Source organism: Prionailurus bengalensis, chromosome X (assembly GCF_016509475.1).
Source record: "Prionailurus bengalensis isolate Pbe53 chromosome X, Fcat_Pben_1.1_paternal_pri, whole genome shotgun sequence".
Taxonomy (NCBI): Eukaryota; Metazoa; Chordata; class Mammalia; order Carnivora; family Felidae; genus Prionailurus; species Prionailurus bengalensis.
Window position 1 is genome coordinate 115,019,153 of NC_057361.1, and position 20,477 is coordinate 115,039,629.

The window sequence follows — 20,477 nt, forward strand, 5'->3', positions numbered from 1 at the left end:
CCCAGGCTACCCGCTAGCATCAGAAGGCGATTCTAATAGGTAGCTAAGTTGAGAACCGCCGTCTGAACTAGGCGTCAGCAAACTTTCTTCGGTAAAGGGTAAGACAGCAAATAACGGAGGCTTCGCGGGGCCCTGAGGGCTCCGTCGCAACTGTTCAACTCTGCGGGTTCTGCCACAAAAGCAGTCGCAGACAAGAAGTAAATGAATGGGGTGGGGCTGTGTTCCGATGAAACTTATTTGCCAAAACGGGTGATGGGCTAGATTTGGCCCTCGAGCTGTAATTTACCCGGCCCCGGTCGGCCGGCTAACCCTTTCCCAAACAGCTCTTTCAAATCTCCACGGACGCCACCCCAATGCCTCTGATTTTCAGCAGGGGACCTCTCGGCCTACTTCACGGGAAAAATACAGGTCTTTCGGCTGGAAATCGCTCAACTTTCTTGTCCGTCACCTGCAGACTTGGTACGCCTAGGTCTCCGTCTGTCCTCATCCCGGCCTCGTATCGTAGAAGCAGCATCCCTCTTCTCAAGGTGAATCTCAACACTCCATTCCATCAGTCTCCTCAACTCAAGTCCCCTCTTAGCTTTTGTAATACCACGATCATCTGCCACAATGAGTTCCTTCTCTGCTGCTGGCCACTTACGTGATGGTATGCCCTAATATTATTTGACAAACCCTCTTTTCTTCTTATGCTACACATTCTCTCAACTATTCTCGTGGCATCAACCACCACCTACGTGCGAGAACGCCCACGTTTTTATCTCTAGCTCACATCTTCTCAGACTCTACGTTCAGATTTTCAAGGATCTATAGCGATCTATACCCTGGTATCTTCCTCCCAGTTCTGCCTTTTCCTTTGGTCTCCATCTTGGTTAACAGCTTCACCATCAAACCAGTTGCCAAAGGTAGAATTCTCCCTTCCCCCCGGGGCCCCTGATAACCCACCATGGTGCAAGTTTTAAAAAGCATCTCTACCCGAAGCTACTTTACTTTTGACCATATGCGGTGGTCACGCTTTCCCTCCAAATCCCGAGGATTCTGCCTCTAAAACAGCTCATGAAGACTGCATGTCCTTTTAGCCAGTGCAGATGGCTTAAGGCAGACCCTTGTCATGCCTCACCAAGATTATTTTCGATAACGTCCTAATAGGTTAAAAAATAACTTTTTTGATGTCTATTTATTTTTGAGACGATGCGAGAGACAGAGTGCAAGCAGCGGAGGGGCAGACAGAGGGAGACACAGAATCCGAAGCGGGCTCCAGGCTCCCAGCTGTCAGCCCAGAGCCCGACGCGGGGCTCGAACTCACGAGCCGTGAGATCATGACCTGAGCGGAAGCAGGACGCTTAACCGACTGAGCCACCCAGGCGCCCCTGGGCACCATACTGTAAATGATGATGAAATGGAGCGCTGAGGATGTTAGTCAACGTGCTAAAGGGAGTCCACACCATAGTCCATGAGGAGCAATGAGAAGAACTGGGAAACTTATCGTGGAGAAGATTCAGATTCTTTCCTGGAGCAGATGAGTTAGATCTCTTTCCCTGTACGAACTCCAGGATTATCAATCGGACAGCTTTCCTCCTTGACGAAAGCATAGATTCTTTTCCTTAATAGGAAATGCTTAACTTAAGGTTGCTTTGCCTTCATGGGAAATCCATACAGAGTGTCTCACATTTTGCTCTCAGCTTGCCCATCATGGAAAGGAAGCCCATGGATCTACAAGGCTGATTCCTCCCAGGAAGTCTTCTTTAGAAAGGAGCTCATGTTGGCATTTACCGATCTGCTAAAATAAGTCAATCTGAATGGTAGGCTGTGCATTTTTGACCTCAGTTCCCTAAATGTAATACCGAATGCCCTGATTTTCTTGAGCAGGGGGACCTGACATATTACCTAACGTACGTGACTTTGTCTTTAACTTAAATGTTATTTCCAAAATTAAAAAAAAAAAAAAAGCAATTAACTGCTGCAAGATTGTAAAAAAACTCACCCTTCTGGATTCTTGACCAGTCATTATTGCCTAATAATTATTTCCTACGCCATCTGGTATTTACCTTCTCAAAAGTATGCCTCGGATACATTCCATTTCATTCCCATGCCTGCACAGTAGTTTCAGAGAACAGTCATTTATTTTATTAACGACCTACCTTGGTATCTGGCCCTGTCGAGGTAGTCTGTGGATCTAAACGAGGTTAATTAAAATCCTTCTTTATTAAATTCTCTTACCTTAACGCACAAATCTGAAAAACAAATCCCCTTTCCTATCGTTTGCAGGAATAGCAGTGTATTAACTAGTGACACACGTCATGAATGGTACAATAAATCCGAGTTTATCATTTGTAAAAATAATAACACCCCTGCACTTATCAAACACGACAGCTGAAATGGCCTGACAGGAATGCTGAGAGCGACCAGGGTTGGAGGATTATTATGCCACAATAGAATAATATTCTGTTGTAATATGAAACAAACTACCCGGTTTGCCAAATGAACGGGTCCTTCGTGGTCTTACTCGTCTCTCACCTCTTTCCCATCTTGGCCTCTGAAAACACAGGGTTATGACACAGTCTCCACCACGTCTCCCAACAGCCTTATTACACGCCTGGCTTTGCAATAAATCCAGGGAATGGCCGAGAGCAAAAAAGTACCACTTTGGTGCTTAGAGGAATACATTTCTCTAATCGTGGGGACAGCCTCCTTCGAGGCTATCTAGTGGGAGGTTGGGCAAGCAATTTTCTCCATTTTCAACATCCTAGCCTTTTCTTAAAACACAGGAAATTCAAAACGAAGACTACAGAGAATTCACGTATTAAGTGGTCTCCTACGACCTGTAACTCGACCTACCGATAAGACGGAAATCCTAACCCTGGTAACTGCACCACCTCTGCCTATATCTACACGTTAAACATTTTTAAAAAGCTTAATTCGGCCTCATATTCCTAAGCTGAAGTCTTGTCTACGTTATTTACACATTTCTTGCGAACAGCAGGTATTTGTACACACAGAGAGGCCGAAACGTGCTTGATGGAAAAACAGACAACAAATGTGCCCCCAACTGAACTTCAGATAAGAGAGCAACTTCCAGAACCGTCCTGTATGTCCTAGAGTTAACTGGAGGAAAAGCTCGCCTTGAGTTCTTTAGGGTAAAGCTGGATCAATAGATGTTGAACTGACTTACAGAAATGGCTTTGCTCCCCGCAGGTGCAACGCAAGACAGCCAGCCAGAGCGTTCTATTATACGCCACATAAAATAATAACTCAGGCGTCATCATGTGCGAAAACGTTTCGTGGATCTCTGATGTTAACCCAACATTGTTAGCTGCAAATAGTTAACTAGCAATAGACAGAATTTTCGCAGGAAGTTCATCTGTCCTTTCAAAGGAGACATTTCCATCAAGAACATTCTTCCTCATATCCCAGAAATCTGCAACGGTTACACGCATGTAGCATATTTTAGTTCACATCAGATGAAAACCAGAATAGTCCAAACACGAACACAGTGAAAGTCCTACCGAGGTGTACAGGTATCCCTCGCTGTTCATTGCCAAATACAGCTTAGTTTGAACTCCTTGAATAGCCACCACTCGAAGACCCACAGGGATGAGGTTAAACAGAGCTGAAATAAACAAAGAATGTGAAAACAAAGTCATCATTCGGAATTCCATAGCTTTTCAAGGTTTCCAGCAGGTCTGGCCCTCTAACAGTAACAGGTGCTTGGTAAAAATAGACAGACATATACATTTACCCACAGATAGGGCCTTTAGTATTCTACCCTTGATTTCTGGTGGCAGTCACACAACTGGGACCATAGCTACATATTCTCAAACACCCTGGGGAAACTGGAAGACAATTCTATGGTTTGTATAGTGTTGGAAGTAGGGAATCCTGATGCTTTTGAAGCGATACGCTTCCAGGAATCGGTCTATACACTAAAGAGCTCTATCCTCAACGAACTATTTTAAACCGCTCCCCTAGACGACTGCTGAAATTCACAGACATGGTTATGATCTACCAGTTGGGGAGAGATTCCTAGAATCTTAGAAAAGATACCAGTGCAACTCCCTCATCTAAATTATCTGTATTATTTCCAATGGAACAACCCCAAAATGAATCCAGGCCTTGGAAGAAAAAAAAAAAAAAGGCATTTTGTAGTCTTAGGTTCCCAGAGTAGTATTTCTTAAAGAACCAACGTGTTCCAAGACAGGGTTGAAGAGGGTGGTGGGTATGCCCAGCTTTTCGTCTCTAGGAGCAAAGGTGAAAGGAATACAAACAATGAAGTCGAGAGGTTTGTTTGTTTATTTAGCAAAATAGTTGTAAGGCGGCAGCCCGCTGGTACCAAAGAGGTCTCCGTTTCTCCATTTGAAGGTTTGAGTGCGTGAAACTTACACCCATGCTCTCCCCACAATTACACACCACTCACTGGAGAAAACCGGTGGGCGTCCTCCCCCTACCAGCTGTCTACTCCCTCCTACGCCGTGAATAAAAATAAAACAGTACATTTTTAAAACGTAGTGCCTGCCACACACATCTTTTGAAGCCAGCCTGTGCACCTTTCTCTCAAGAGTCCTAGACCAACGTTGATGATTTTTGCCTTGGTGTGTAAGTTCATGGAGGATGATGGATCAGTCTGCTATCATCTCTCTGAACAAGAGTGGAAAAGAGTCCCCACATGGGTAAGAGCGGACTTTCTGAGACCTCTTACCTTGATGTATGTAAGTGTGTGTGTGTGTGTGTGTGTGTGTGAGTGAATAACATATATATGTGTTATATATGTTACATATATGTCTATAGGTGGGGTAATATAGATGAGAAACATTAATGAAGAACTAAATATTCCTTGGGGAGCCTACAATGTATATTTCCCTGAAAATCAGGGTGTTAGCAAAGAGGAGCAGGACATCGTACGGTTCAAAATCCAAGTGCTCCTACCACATGCTACCGATGGCATCCCATTCAATGCTCATCATATTAAAAGCTGTGCCCTTCTGTTATGTGAGGTGAAGGAAAGTAATTGCACAGATTGCAAGCCAGGATCTCAAGCTATCTTTGACAGTGCAATGCATAGGAAAGAAGTCTGATACCTTTGAGTATGTCATGTATATATCTCTTTCTGTTGATGATGCCTCGCTCACAGCAGGTGCTCAACACACATTTGTGGACTGACAGCAATGTGTATGGTGAAAACGTGACAGCGCTGTATTTTTGGAATGTGAGAGATCATCACATTCCCATTTTGTGGAAGTTCATAGTTGAAAGATTCTGAGTTCTAAAAAACCAAACACAAACTTCCATATGGGTTTGGTATAAAAGCCATACCACTACGTACTATCAGACAAATGGAATACCGGCCTGGGTCTGAATCGTAGCTTAGTCGTGCTAATAGGGGACAGGGAATGACAGATGAAATTCAGGATTCTTTCTGGAACTTCGTTGTTTACAATATTTGGAACCTCTTTAGTTCTCTTAACGCAGCTTATAACAAGCAAAAAAAAAAAAAAAAGCGAAAACGATTTGCTTTTCACCATGTGCCTCAACTATTCGCTGGTGTGGGTTTTAATGAGCAAGAAAATGCTTAAGTTCCAAACATCAGAGAGCAGTAAGTGGAAGAGTAGCAAAGACCATCAGCAATCCACGCCCAGGATTATCTATTCTTGAATAATGGTATTAACAATATAGTAGAACATGAATTTTTCACTATGTACCATAAATTTCTATGAAACCCGATTCAAAATAAAAACTCAGCACTCTAAAACACAAATATTGAAGAAAGCAGCAGCGGACAGCGGCTCGTCTAACTAGTCCAGTCTTTTCTTTAGACATTCATGATAGATAACAAACTGGGTTGGCTGAAAGTCTAAAGGGTTGTCAGCCTTTCCAAATAAAAATGCAAAGAGGGGCGCCTGGGTGGCTCAGTCAGTCGAGCGTCCGACTTCGACGCAGGTCATGATCTCACGGTTCACGGGTTCAAGCCCCGCCTCGGGCTCTGTGCTGACAGCTCAGAGCTTAGCCTGCTTCCGATTCTGTGTCTCCCTCTCTCTCTTCTCCTCCCCCCCTTGCTCTCTCTCTCTCTCTCTCTCTCTCTCAAAAATAAACATTAAAATTTTTTTTTTTAATGCAAAGAAATTATAGCAAGGGTAAGCTTGGGCAGAATCACTATTTTCCTATGTGCCTATGTTTCTCTAAATCTGGAATACTTTCTCATGGACAGAAGAGATTACTTCAATTAGGATGAAAATATTCTAAACAGAAGCAGAAAACGACTGATTTCATTTGTGTATCTAAAACACATTCATTAAGTACCTAAAATCTCATCTGCCATTTCCATCAAAGTTTTGAATAAGCTTTTTTTTTTCTTTTAAAGTTTATTTACTTTGAGAGAGAGGAAGAGAGAGTGCTTTCAGGGGAGGGGCAGAGACAGAGGGGGAGAGAGAGAATCCCAAGCAGGTTCCTTGCTGTCAGCACAGAGCTGGACGTGGGGCTCCATCCCATGAACCCGCAAGATCATGACCTGAGCTGAAATCAAGAGTCGGATGCTTAACTGACCAGGCCACCCAGGCGCCCTTGAATAAACTTTTAACAAATAATGAGGCTTTTGTTTCTTGTTTGTTCTCTGCTGTGTCTACATAAAAACAAACTCCTTCGACCTTGAAGGGACCATTTTCTCAGAGATGTGCACAAGTTGGCACTTAATGTTTACTGAATAGGACACTGAGGTCATCCTTCTTCATTAGTTGGGCTAAGGTCAACTTCTCAAAGGGAGCAATTAATCAAAGTACATCTTAATGTAGATTGGGAAGACCCGACACCTTGAACTGGGAACACTCCCGGACATTTAAAGGGAAAGTTGCCTATTCTTTTAAAATAGCCCTCACTGCACCCAAGGCAGATGATAAAACTCCTGCCATGAAATGTCTATCATCTTTTCCTTTTCAGGGGGAAATACATAATTTACAATGGCTGATATGCTCATGATGAGATTTTATTGAACTGACATTTACCACTGCAATAAATCTAAGGTCAGCTTAAATGTATTATACCAAACACATGTTTTTAGGCATCGATATATCTGGGTAAACGTGAACTAATTCGTTTTATCATGCTTTTGCTTACCACATCAGGATTAAAAGGTCGTAAAATCGATTTGAACTAAATGTGAAAAAATGATGAGAGGTGCTAAAAAATAAGAAAAATACAAACACAATTCCAGGAATACACATTAAGGAAATACTATATAAACAAAGGAGTTACAGGTGAATCAGAAACCAACTGTAGTCTTGTTCTACTCACTTAAAATAACTAATGAATGCCAAGAAAACTGCTTGGCTTTAGGGGAAAAAAAAGAACAAATGTATATGGCTGGACTTGCACTCTAACGATGATCATTTTAATAATCATTTCAATCACGAAACATTCCTGTTGCATGATGACTTGTGCCCTCCAATATCCTCAATTGGGAAGATGACCTAGTCCCCCCGGCTTCTGGTCACACTTGGCATCCGGGGTAGGGTCAAGCCCCCCAGACTTGGACTCTCTTCTGAGATGCTTTCCACTTGTAGGCTTCATGTTGTGGTAATACTTACCACTACCGTTTGACTTACCTCTCATTACTACATTCTGCCTAAACACAGATTCTGGTTATCAGGCCACACTCTTTCAAGGTCTTACAATATCATTAGCACACAGAAATGCCATTCGTATCAGAGGCATATGACAACTGAAGGCAGGGGCTGTGAACACGTAGGAATTGACAAGTAAAACCTACTCCATGATTTAAAGCCTGTGTGCAGTTAGATAATGTATGTGTATGAAGGTGTATGAATAGACGTGTGTATGTATATGTGTCTATACGTTTCTTAAAATGGCCACATACCGTATGATCTTGACACGTTTGACATACTGCTGTTTACAAAACACAACAAACGAACGAATTTTTCCTTTTCAAGCGACACGTGTGAACACTAGCTCCCAAATCACTTTTTCTCCGATTGTAACCTGGAGAAAAGGTCAGAAGTGGAAGGGGGAAAACTTGACGGGGTGGGGCTCATTAGCAGCTAATCATAACTTCCTTTCGATAACGCCCAAAGGATCTATTCTGCCGAGGCGCTTTGAAAACCAGACCAATGCACACCCTCCCAATTCCTTCCCTAAGAGCTGATTCTACATAAAACTTACGGGAATGTTTTACTACTGATCCCTGCGTACGAACGTCTGTATTCTGTATATGATTACGGTAAAACCTTCTAGTTACCCTTGACTCATTTTTTCAAGCGGAAGAGTAGGCACAAAAGATCGTCTAGGATACTCACTGTAGAACTTTAGTATCACAGCGGTAACACAGCATTTTGCAAGAACAGTGAGAACCATTTAGGGTGGATGTTTTTCATCCTAGGTATCACCAGGGCTTTCTTCAAGGGTAATTAAAGGTGACTTCCTCTTGAGGTCAGAGCTTGGCCATCAGCCCGGGGAGCATTCTTAAAAGGTGAGAAACTGTCTTGACACTTTACATGGGGACCCCTGTCTATGGCCTTGCTGTCTACGGCCAAACATCTCTAAAAATGCCGCTGAGGACTTGTTACCACTCTGATCGGCTTTCCTTGGCTGCTTTCTGAGCCGACGATGGGGATGTTTCTGGGAAGTTACCAAAGCCTGAGGGAAATGCAACAGAAATGAGGGAAAACAAGAGAACGAATTGTGAGAAGTAGGTGTTTCAGCCTCACGGAATATTTCATTGGGTCTGCAAAAGTCTGCAGCATGCAAGTGAAGTGAAGAGAGGGCTTCGCTATTTGAGTCTGTTTCTCTTATTTCAAATAAATAAAGCACACGTCATCAAAAGGTTATGTCACGGCTTAGACTCACCTTACTTCAATCATCAGAAATAACAAAACTGACTTTAGTTTCGACGTGCTCCCTTTTGGTTAAGGTTCGCCATTATGGTCCCAGCGTGGCCTTCAGAGCACGGTAAAAAAAATAAATAAATAAAACTCTACAAGAAATCCCTCTCCCCACCTGTGGAGGTATCTCAACTGTTAAAATCCCAATTAGACATGAAACCACTCCTCTCTCTTGGGATGAGACCGGTTCTTAAGAGTAGAGATAACGTGCTATTTCGGGATCGGGTGTGTGGGTGAGTAAATTTTCTGTGGGGGAAAAAAGTAATAAAAATCCAAAGGCCAGCCATAAATCTATCCAGATTACCATGGAGATGACATTTGGATTGTTCTCCAGACGGTGTCCACATCATTTGCTGCAGTTCGCTACTTTAGACAGTTTTCACGTTCAACTGGCTTCAGGTTGACCCGCATAAACACGAGTTCGGGGCTGGCAGCCTTTCTGCCCTCGGGTCGGAATTTAGCAAGGGTCCTTCGTTAACAAATAAATAAATGAAGGAAACGCGCCATGTCAGCAACGGGCTGGGGATCTACTATTTATTTCGCAGTCACTTACTGTAAGTGCTGTCCTCGTCTTTCGTGCCGTCGATGGTTCCATCTGCCTGCAGCTGCAAGTGGTAACCTTGCCGGCTGTAGAGTTTGGTGACTATACCCTTAAGCTGAGGCTCTGCAAAGAGAATGGGAATTTGCATCAATCGCTAAGTCGTGCACAGGCGGCAGGAGAGACTCGGATCCGAGATTCTGATTTCATTCGCCGACGTTGCTGTCAAGGGTCACGCTACAACTTTAAAGAGTCCTCGGACAGAAAACGCGCAAAGCAAACCCCCAAGTTTCCGAGGAAATGTCCAAACCGGAGAAACGACTGCTTTCTACCTCGTGACTCGGCCAAGCCCTAAAGCTTCTGACGGCGGCTGGTTTCTGACAGCGTGTGCCCCAGCTTCCAGAGCGGTACTCTAGCTCATGGAGCGTTCGGGATGGGTTGGCAAACGGCAGGCTCTGCCTTTTCACAACGTGCCCCTTTTCACGTGGAAGGAAAAGGAGAAATACGAAGGTAAGTTAGAGTGGTTTGCCCACCAGGGACCAGGAACCACGCTAACAAAAAGACTTCCCTCAGAATCACCGCTATTCGAAGACGGAGGGAATGGAGTCCCCTCCGTTCTGAGAATGTTGAAAAGGCACAAATAATCTGGAAAACCCAGCTGTGATACAAGAAAAGGTGGGGGGGGGGGGGGAGAAAAAAAAACCAACCGTTATTACCATACCCTATCGTGTTAGTTATGCTTAGGGAAAGTGGATGCAAAAAGGGCAGGGTTTTTGTTGGTGGGGAGGAAAGAAAAGGAGTTTATACTTATCTTCACATTTAATACCAGAAATATGATCATCTAACCACACGGGTTTCTCAATGGAACTGATTTTCAGTTACGAATCACCGCAGATTAAGGAAGCACCTAATTCACCAAGAACAACCCTGCTATCCCAAATTTGCTTTGACTGAACACAGTCCCCTGCACTGAAACATTGTGTGTGTGATGATTCAGGCCACATAATCATGCTCTGCAACCGCTTCCGCCTTTCGAAAACAAGCCCAATGCACAGCCAATGCCTTAAAAACTTCGAGCAAACAGAAAATGGATGTCTGCGTTTCCATCCCATAGCGTGCGGAACACATAAACAGAGAAAGAACAAACTGATGACTGAGTCTGAAATTCTGTATTATTTGTCTCGTTAAAAGTAAGAAAAGAGCGTAAAGGATTCATTTGGTGAAGATCGGCCAAATACGCTGCATGCTCGCCTGAAGGGCTACCTTGACGCAACCTGACACTTAGAGCTGTGTGAATTCCCCCCCCCCCCCCGCTCCGCCCCGGGCACCGGAATATCGCGCTCCTCTTCTCACGGAATCGGTTCCAAAGGACCTACGATCTGGCTAGGAGTTTAAATGCGCTCGTCAACCCTGCATTTTGGTCGCGAGTAACCGGTCTCACTAGTCTAGCCAGATCACCAAGCTCTCTGCCACAAGGTTCTAGGAATCCACTCCCCCCTTCCCCAGCAAATATTTCAAAGGTGCACCACAAGTCAAGTCTGGGCCGAGGAGCTCGAAAGCGAGCAAAGAAACGGAACGCCTGGATCGCTCGCCGAAGCCCACGGTCCTCGGGGGGGGGGGGGGGGGGGGGGAGCTCGGAGGGGAAGGGTCAGAGTTGCAGGGGTAAAGGCAAAGGAGGGTTTCCCCGGGCTCACTAGGGCGGGCAGCGGTGTCCGCCCGGCTCGGCGCCCGCAATTTCCACGCCACACACACGGCAGCCACGTCTGGGTGACGCCCGCAGAGCCCCCGGGGCATGCACCCATGTGGCACGTCTGAAGCCGCGGGCGCCCCCCCCCCCCCGGGGCCGGCGACGGCCCCGGGCTCTGCGCCTGTCCCACGGCAGTTGCAATGCAGCAAGCCAGTTACCGCTACGAAGGCGGCGAGAAAGCAATCGCTTCCCACGCACGCACACCGGCTAGGTGGCCACATCCGCACCAGATGGGCCCCCGACAAACTCACCTACGCTTCCACACACGCCCTCCAGCCCCCTCCACGCTCGTTCAGTATGGGGGTGGGGGAGAAAAAAAAAACAAAACCCACAGCCGGCCAAGCGCCCCTTCCAACCTGGTCTCCTTCTGCGCCTCTTCTTGGAGCCGAAGAGTTTGACCCGGGAAAAGACGTTTAACTTGTTTTTGTCGCAGCTGGTCTTGCCTTTGCTGGGGCTGCTGACACACTTGCAGGCGTTGGATTTCTCGCGCTCGCGGGCTTGTCTCTTCTGACGGATCAGCGAGCTGGCGATAGCCGCCGCCATGGCCACGACGCCCACCACCACCACTTCTTTGGCGGCCCCTCTCCGGCTTCGCCTGCGCCTCCGCCTCCCGCTCCTCCGCGGCGCGCCCCGCTCGGTCTGGCGCCGCGGCCGCCCTCGTCTCCCCGGCCGGCGCTCGCCCGGGCTTCTCCGCGCTCGGCCGTCAGCCGAGGAGGGGGCTCAGCATGCCGTCCGGGCTCCTCGGGCGGTGAGCCGGCTCCCGCGCGGGCTGCGGGCTGCCTGGGTCCGAGCCGACGCCACGGCCCCGGGCCGGGATCGCGGCGAGAGACTGGCGGCGGAGGCGGCGCGGCGCGGCTGCGTGCGCTCGGCCCCTGCGCCCCGAGGACACTGTGCGAGTCCAAGCGGCTCGGGTCGGAGTTTCGCGGCACCCCCCGCCCTGTGCCGCGCGGAGGGGGCCGGAGCGGGGAGGCGGGCGGAGGGAGCGGCGCGGGCGGGAGAGAGGCCGCGAGCGCGGGCGGCGGGAGGGGGGGGGGAAGGAGGAAGCGCGCGGGGGGAGCGCGCCCTCGCCCTGGCCCCTCCGAGCCTCCGACTAGTCCTTGCAACTTCGGGGCCTGGCCACCGGGAAAAGTTGGCCCGTGCCAGCTGGCCGACGGGGATCAAACAGGTAACGGCCTCGCATCTCGGCGGCGGCGTTGGCGGCGGCGGCGGCGGCGGCGGCTGCTGCTGCTGCTCTGGGCGCGGCACAGTCTCTGCATAGGATTCCGGTCGCCGCCGGCACCCTCCGGAAGAGCGCCGCGGCCTCCCCGAGGCCCCCTCCTCCGGCGGCCCCTCCCTCCCGGAGCCCAGCCCGCCGGCGCCCGGCCGCCCCGCCCCCCGAGGCCCCGGCGGGCCGCGCGCTAACACCTGTAGGGGCTCTGGCGCCGCCCCACCGCCCGGAGCCTCCTGCCCTCCTCTTCCCGAGCCGAGCCTCGGGAGGAGGCGGTGGCGGAGGGGGCGCCGGGAGGAGGCGGTGGGGCTGGAAGAGCGGGGGCGGGGGGGGGGGAGGGAGAGCGGGGAGGGGGGTCTGGCCTGGAGACGCGGGGGGCCGGGCGGGGGAGGGACCGTTGCCTTAGTGCCGGACTCTGAGCCGGCCACGCTGCCCCGGGCTGGAGCCCCTGGGAAGTTCGCCGCCCCCCGCCCCCCGCCCGGGTCTGCGACTGCCAGCAGCCCCCTCCCCCAAACACACTCCCCCGCCGAGGCGTTTCGCCTGGCGACACTTGTAGCCCTTCGGGAGCGAGGCCAGGGCTCGCAGACGGGTTCAGCCCTCGCGGCGGCGGCCGCGGCAGCACCGGCAGCAGCGGGCACTGCAGAGCTGCGCCCGCACGCCACGCTGCCACCCAGTGGTTTTTGCTGACTTTTCAATTTCAGGCCAATTTGTGCGGTCCGAGCCCCGCTTTTCCTCCGCCCCCAAATCGTTCCTTTGGGTTCGGGATCCCAGCGGAGAGCTTGGGTCGGGTACAGTGAGCGGTATTGGGGAACGCTGCCGCTACATTCTTGGCTGGACCTCTCTTCCTCCCTGCTTTCCAGATCTTTTCGGGATATGATGCAAAACCAAATGCCCAGATCCCGGTCCTTCTTTCTTGCCTGAGATCCCAGCCAGGAGACTCTGTCGGGCTTGTTAGCCCATCAGAGCTGGATCACCTGAGCCTTTGGCAGATTTCACTCCCCCCCCCCCCCCCCGCCACCCCGCCAGGGGCTTCCGCTCCTCCCCCGTCTTGAAGTGTCTGTTGCCCTGTGAGAAGCGCAGTTCTGTGTCTACACAGGCAGGCTGGGGTGAAGGCTGCAGGCACTGAGGTGGAGGGTCCCAGGATCGTCCTGCCAAATGGGCTGAAATTCCCTGCAGGGTAATCGACACACAGACATTAATGCTTGTCAGGGTGGGGGGACCCTGCTCGCTCCCATTGGACTTGGAACGCCTCGAAAATCGGGACTGGGTCTTGGCCATCAGTATATTCCCATCTCCTGGCACGGTGCCTGTCACATAGTTGGTGCTCAATAAACCGTTTGTTGAAAATAATTGATGAGTGACTGATTTACATTGATTCTTAAGGGTAGGAAGAGGGTTCCTAGCCCAGAATGTATGGGATTCGAATTCTAGCTACCCCGAAGGGAAATAACCTCACCAAAAGAGGCCTCAGAAGAAGATCTGGCCAGGGCCAAATATGTGGGGTGTGGAATGGGACTGGTAAGGGGTTCCTACTCCCTCTCGGCCTGCTTTTACCTTCCGCTGAGCACCTGGGCCTCTAACTCTCTGTGATCTGACTGCCTATAGATCATAAGAAGTCTCCTGTCCCTTCCCTTAACTCACAGAGGCCCCGGACCGGGTGGGGGGGAAATCATCCAGGGGAAAAGTGAAGGAAAGCCATTTTGACTTTGGATCCAAATCACTATGCAATCAGCTTAGCCATTAATCAAGCAGATATTTTCACCCTTTCCTAGCTCTTGTGTATTTCTCAGATGGCTTCTGAACTCCAAGACGAGTGTGAGTAGAAGCCTCAACTTCTCCAAGGAGAACCGTGCCAAGACCCCGTTCATTTTAGGAAGGCATGATGAAAGAAAGAACTGCAGCTCCCCACCCCCACCCCCACCCCCACCCCCAAGGCCGGGAGAAGCTATTTTGCCTTTCCTTTCAGTCTTACTGCCACCCCACCAGCAGGATGGCATCTGAGTGGAAGAATGAAGGGCTTTCCTTTGACGCCTATTTCCACAGTGCCTTTTTCTCCTGTCTTCCTTTGTTCCTACCCGTTCACGCTGTCCCCGGCTTAACCCCAGGGCTCCCAATTTCCCAATATCGCTCGCCTTTGCTCCTCCCAGACCTCCTCTTCCCATTGTGCTGTCCACCCAGCTCGCTCCTTGATCATGTTCGAGGAAGAAAAAGCATCCTTCGCCCCTTTCTCGAGCTCAACTCACAAAAAGTTCTAGCCTGGATGACAGGAGGCCTGAGTTTGAATCCTGCCTCCGGCACGAATGGGCTGTGTGACTCTGGATGTGTCATTTGCCCTGTTGAGGCTACAGTTTGCCCATCCTTAAAGTCATCCTTTAGACAATATTAAAGGGAGCCAGGTTTTAGCGTTCCTCTCAGGGAGAGTTATGCGAGTTATCAGAGCATAGGATGCTGATCGTTCTCTGCCAATCTCTTTTGGCAGGCCTCAGATGAGCTGTAAAGCAGCTGAGGGCATCTGCTCTCAAGAGGCATCTCCAGGAGAGACACAGAAACCCAAACAGATGTGACTGTGATGAGTAAAAATGAGAGAATTCAGACAGCCTATATCAGGAGCAGCCTCAGTACCTTCTGCGCAGGAAGGAATTGGCCGTCTTTCTGAAACTCCGAAAATGAGAGATTTCAAACACCCGTCCTTCGTGAAGGTAAACATCATGGGAGCCACTTGCCAGTTGGCTCTGCGTCGTCACTAACAGTCCCTCAAAACCTCTCCGTGACCCGTTCCCGGGTGAAAGACTGACGATGAGCGCAAAGGGAGAAAAAGAGGACGAGCAATACCGGCATCTCACCGTTAACGGAGTAGGACAGCAGAGGGGGTGTTGTAGAGACTGGGCAGCCAGTACCACCGTTTGTGGCCATCTAATTATGTCCCAAAGCCCAGAGAAACGACTGGCTAGAAATACAAATGAGGAGATTAGAGAAAAGCCATTAGCAAACGCTCTTGCCGCTTAACTCCAAGCAGGAAGAAAAATGCAACTTAGAGAAATCTTGTCTATGTCCCACTGGAATACCAGGGACAGAAAGAGTGACTACCGTATTCTGTAACATAACCTGACACATTTATTAGCTGGCAAAGAGTCTCTCCTAGTCAGATCATTTGGCGGAATTATGCTTCAGAAACAAAGGTCTCCAGAACCAATTTTTTGAAGAAATGGATTGGCTCTTCTGATTTGCATTCAGAAGGAAAAGTCAGGGAAAAATCCTATAACCCATATAAAAATTTTATTGTTCAGTCATAATTTATGAACATCAAAAACCATAGAGCACCCTGATGGTATTAATCATATCTACGAATTCAGCTCTTTGCCATTTAATTAGCCATAGCAGCTGCAACATCGAGTTCAAGGCCTCTGATTACCTGCTTGGCCATTTAATCAAGAAAACCTGGGGAGGAATATGGGCTTCCGGGGTGGAGGGTTCGCCCTTGATCATGAAAAGAGAACACGGGGAAATGAACTTCAGCTTCCGTAGGTGGGGATTTAAGTTTCGTACAAGGAGAAAACATTTTTTTTTCCGTAAGGGCTGTTCAAAACCATAACGGCGTGCCGGTTCTTCTATGGAAGCTTTATGAATACAACAGAAACCTCATCTACCTCACTGGGTCTGTGGGTTGGTTCCCCTCGAGGCTCTCATTCGGTCCTTAAGACTACTAGGATTAGTAAACACGCCCGTGACCTGCAACCTAGAAGCGCTCACTTGGAAAGGGGGCGGCGATAGCGGTGTTGAGAAAGTTCGAGGTCCTGTCTGATGGGGCACGGGAGCTAGCGCGCGCCTTTGCCTTTGGAAGATCCTACTGGGTGAACTCGGATCCTGTGGGTCAAGGCAGTCACAATCATTTCGTGAAGTTTCTCTGGCCCAAGGCGGGGGAAATACTTTGCAGATGACAGTAAATGTCTTCTTAACCAAATGAGTTGCCTCAGTGGTGAGGGAACATCTAGAGCTAACACAAGCACCGGCTTCTCGGAGTTCTATTCAGTTTTCTTTGATGACATTCAAAGATTCTGAAGGAACGCTTGCTGTTGTATGAGCTGACTGGTGGCTAACAAACGTACACAAAGTGTGTCGACGATGAAACATTTACGGCCGACTAAAAACACGTGTCCGACTCAGAGGCAAAATACCTGTAACACTGGGTTCATTTCTTGCCCGGTGAACGAAATAAGCTCAACGCAAAGCTAAGGGGAAAAAACGATGCGAGGATTTGAGGCCAAAGCAGGCAATCAGTAATTTTTCTGGATCTAAGCTGTTTCAGGAAGTAGGATTTGTGGGGGAAGGTGACCTAAACCCAAGATTTGAAGAAGGGAATGCAGTGTTTGCAAATGATCTAACGTTCACTATTGCTTAGCATACGGGGCGGGATTCGCAATCAGCCATAAGGAACTCTGGATCCATTTCCTATTTGCCAGTGGAGCTGTTTCCACCAATTTCCTATCAAGGTTTGCCCTGTTTTAAAGGAGCAGAGAGGTCTCGGAAACTACTTCATGGCTCTCTCAGGATTAAGAATCCTAACACATTCCTTTTCAGACACCTCGCAGGATCGGGGCAGGAGAACCTGCTGAATTCAGAAGAAATGGTATCCTCTAGATTCCAAGGAGGGGATGAAGGACAGGTCTGTGATTCATCGGAGAACCCTGCAGATATCCTGGGTGGTTTTCAAGACTCTGCACTCTGCTTTCATATATATATATACATTTTTTTTTCTGCCAAAACCGGGGTTTCAAATGGAGACAACAGTCAGTACATACTGTGGTTATAATTGGGCAAGCGACTTAAGTGCCGTAACACGATTTTCTATAATCCTACTAACAACCTATAAGGTAGGTGTTATCACTATTGCCCTTTCACAGATGAGGGAGGTGAAGTCTCGTGAGACTCCGTGATTTCTCATGAGCTCTAGGATTTCCTGGCGTGTCCACAGGTGGCCAGTATTTAAACCCAAGATCCTCGGCCAATAGAATTGACGGGTACAAGTCCAGCCCTTTAAATACGACATTTTCCTCCTTGGCACTGGGTCTGCAATTTGAGTTTCTGGACAGTGGTGCCTGGCTCTGCCTATCTCTTGGCTTGGGTAACAGAAAAAGAGGGACTATGGCATGAGTTTTCAACTCAGGGATGTTTTTTTTTTCCTTTTTCTAGAACAAAGGAATCGTAAAACGAACGCTATCTCTACACAGCTATTTGCATACTTCCTCCATGTTGAACAATAACTTCTTAGAGTGACATTTTAAGAAGACATCACCACCTTTCTCACCAAATGAAACGATTCTCAATCACTGCTCAAAACCATTCTGGGTTTCTCAGCCCCAGGGGTACGTTAACACCAGGACCTGGTCTGAGTCGGGTCATCTGGGGTTTGGGGGTGCTCGGAGGCCCACAGGATGCTTCGTGGACTCTATCTTCACCACTACTCAGCAGAGGCAGGGAGGTAAAGCATTCCAGTTCTCCCAGTTCTTTTCATACTGGGAACACTGGCTGTCCACAGCGTAAGCTTTTTCGTGCCACCTGCTTTCGGCTACGGGAAGCCCGAGTTCAGCCAAAAGAGAGAAAAATATTGCACACAGTGTATTCGGGTCCATGGTCTGAGGCCCAGGACTAGCCTTCTGAGATCCGGGGTTTCTCCAGGAGCCATTCTAACTAATTTGCTCCAAGCTTTTCCCTTCCGACAAATAGCTAGGAGTATCATCAACAGATGGAAATTGTTTAATAGCTTCTCCTGCAACCACTGAAGACCTGTGGCAATTTTAGAACCTGACTTCCTAACAGTGACCTTGATGCTCAGTTAAGAATCTCATTTTAGAGAAGAGATGTGAGGGGGCGCCCGGGTGGCTCAGTCAGTTTAGCACCAGACTCGGGGCTTCGGCTCAGGTCACGAGCTCACGGGAACTCGGGCGTCAGGATTCTCTCTCTCCCTGTCTCACTGCCCCTCCCCTGCTGTCTCTCTCTCCCTCTCTCTCTCAAAATAAATAAACATTAAAAAAAGAAAAAGAGATGTGAGGCAGGAGAAGCTAAGTGAATTTGTCCTAGGCAAAACTGTTCATTCACTTAGTCACAACTTACTGAGAATTATTTGCCATGTACCAAGCTATACCCTAAAGGATGCAAAGCTTGAATTTACGCATTGGGCACTAACTATATCCCAGGCCCTAAGCACTTTATCCTGGTTTGCTCATTTAATGCTTACAACAGCCTTCTGAGCTCATCCCCATTCTGCAGATGAAGACGCTGAGGCAAAGAGAGGTTAATGAATGAGTTCGTTCAGGTGGGAAGTGATAGAACTAAGTCGACCCGAGCCCGTGCATTCTGACTTCATAAAGCTACTCTACTGCCCCTGGCTCCAAGAGGAGGAGAAAAGAGAAGCAAATAAAATAACTAAAATACAAGTGCGATCTTGTGGGGCACTTAAAAAAAATAAGGCACAGCTAACTCTGTGGGTTTGGAGGGTGAGGAAGAGCGAGGAAGTTGGGGAACGAACTCAGGCAAAGCCAGACTTCAAACTGGGTTAAACGGACGTTCAGTGCCGACTTCTTAGCAGGGCAGATGACTTCCCCGCAGCCGAGAGAACTTACAAAGAAACCTTGGATTTTTATGCCCCTACACTTTAAATCACTTGGCAACAAGTTGATCTCCTATTGCAACCGGTCCCCAGGAACGTACTTTTCCATGAAATACTGATGACTGGTATGGTCATGACGCCTTCTGTGGGTTGGGAGAAATAAAACGTGCTACGCAGATATTCTGATGGGCATGAACGAGTTTTCATTTCATGCCTGTAAACCAGTTGTCTTCCCTTTCCCACTGATTGTGTTCAGCACGTATGGTCACCGGCGATGTTCAAGTGTACGGGAGTTGATCGATTTCCAACTGCGGTCAGCACAGGGTCTAGTGGGAGTAATCCCTTTGGAAAGACACCAATCAAAATGAAGATTCGACTGGCACGTATGCCATAGTGAGCTTGGAGGGGGGAGCTTGGAGAGCAGAGATTTGCCTATGGGCAGTTATTAAATAAGTTTATGATGATGATGACAAACCTTTAAGCTAACAAATGAGACGACTAGGATTCGGTTGCTATTTGAATATATTGAAAGCATATTTGAAAAACCTCCCTACTCACTGCATTCCTGCCACTAAAATGCCCACGCCTATTGTCTCTGTCCGAATCTTAGTATCCTTTGGTCTGGAAAAAAATATATACTTAACGGAATCACTGAGGGAGGCAACAGTGCCCCTCTTCACTGTCAGAAGAACCAAAACCAAAGCAAATAATCCAATTAAAAGATGGGCAGAGGACCTGAATAGACATTTTTCCAAAGAAGACATACAGATGGCAAACACGCACGGATGGAAAAGACGCTCAAGATCGCTCATCATCTGGGAAATGCAAATCAAAACCATGATGCGGTATCACCTCATGCCTGTCAGAATGGCTGAAATCAGTAACACAAGAAACAACAAGTGTTGGCCCAAGGATATGGCGAAAAGGGACCCTTGTGCGCTGTTGGTGGGAATGCGAATTGGGGCAGCCGGTGTGGAAAAGAGTATGGAGGTTCCTCAAAAAATGAAAAAATAGATGCACCACTATGTTCACTACAGCATCACGTACAATAGCCAAGACGTGGAAGCCGCCCAGCGTCCACCAATAGATGAATGGATAAAGAAGATGTCGCATATACGTACAATGGATTACTACTCAGCCATAAAAAAAAAAAAAAGAATGAAATAGCTCCGTTGGAGACAACATGGATGGACCTAGCGGGTATTACGCTAAGTGAAATATGTTAAGCAGAGAAGACAAATACATATGCTTTCACTCATATGTGAAATCTAAAAAAACAAAACAAACAAACAAACAGAAACACACTCATAGATACAGAGAACAAACTGGTAGTTGCCAGAGGGCAGGGGGTTGGGGGATGAGTAAAATAGGTGAAGGGAATTAAGAGCTATAAACTTCCAGTTACAAGATAAATAGGTCATAGGGATGAAAAATACAGCATAGGGAATAGAGTCAGTAATATTGTAATAACTTGATATGGTGGCTGATGGTAACCA

General features: G+C 48.1%; 1 protein-coding gene across 5 annotated transcripts in view; it reads right to left on the reverse strand.

Moving 5' to 3' along the window:
* FGF13 (fibroblast growth factor 13) overlaps positions 1 to 20,477 on the reverse strand; it is a 445,305-nt gene that overhangs the window by 54,392 nt on the left and 370,436 nt on the right. For 3 of the 5 annotated variants that reach the window (XM_043570385.1, XM_043570381.1, XM_043570383.1), the window contains 2 exons: positions 9,436 to 9,546; positions 3,504 to 3,607 (listed from right to left, as the gene is read on the reverse strand). In XM_043570385.1, coding sequence (XP_043426320.1) covers positions 3,504 to 3,607; positions 9,436 to 9,546 — 215 coding nt within the window. Of the gene's footprint in view, positions 1 to 3,503; positions 3,608 to 9,435; positions 9,547 to 11,114; positions 11,246 to 11,523; positions 12,439 to 20,477 lie in introns of those variants that run through there. The other 2 variants (XM_043570382.1, XM_043570384.1) reach the window with 2 other exon arrangements.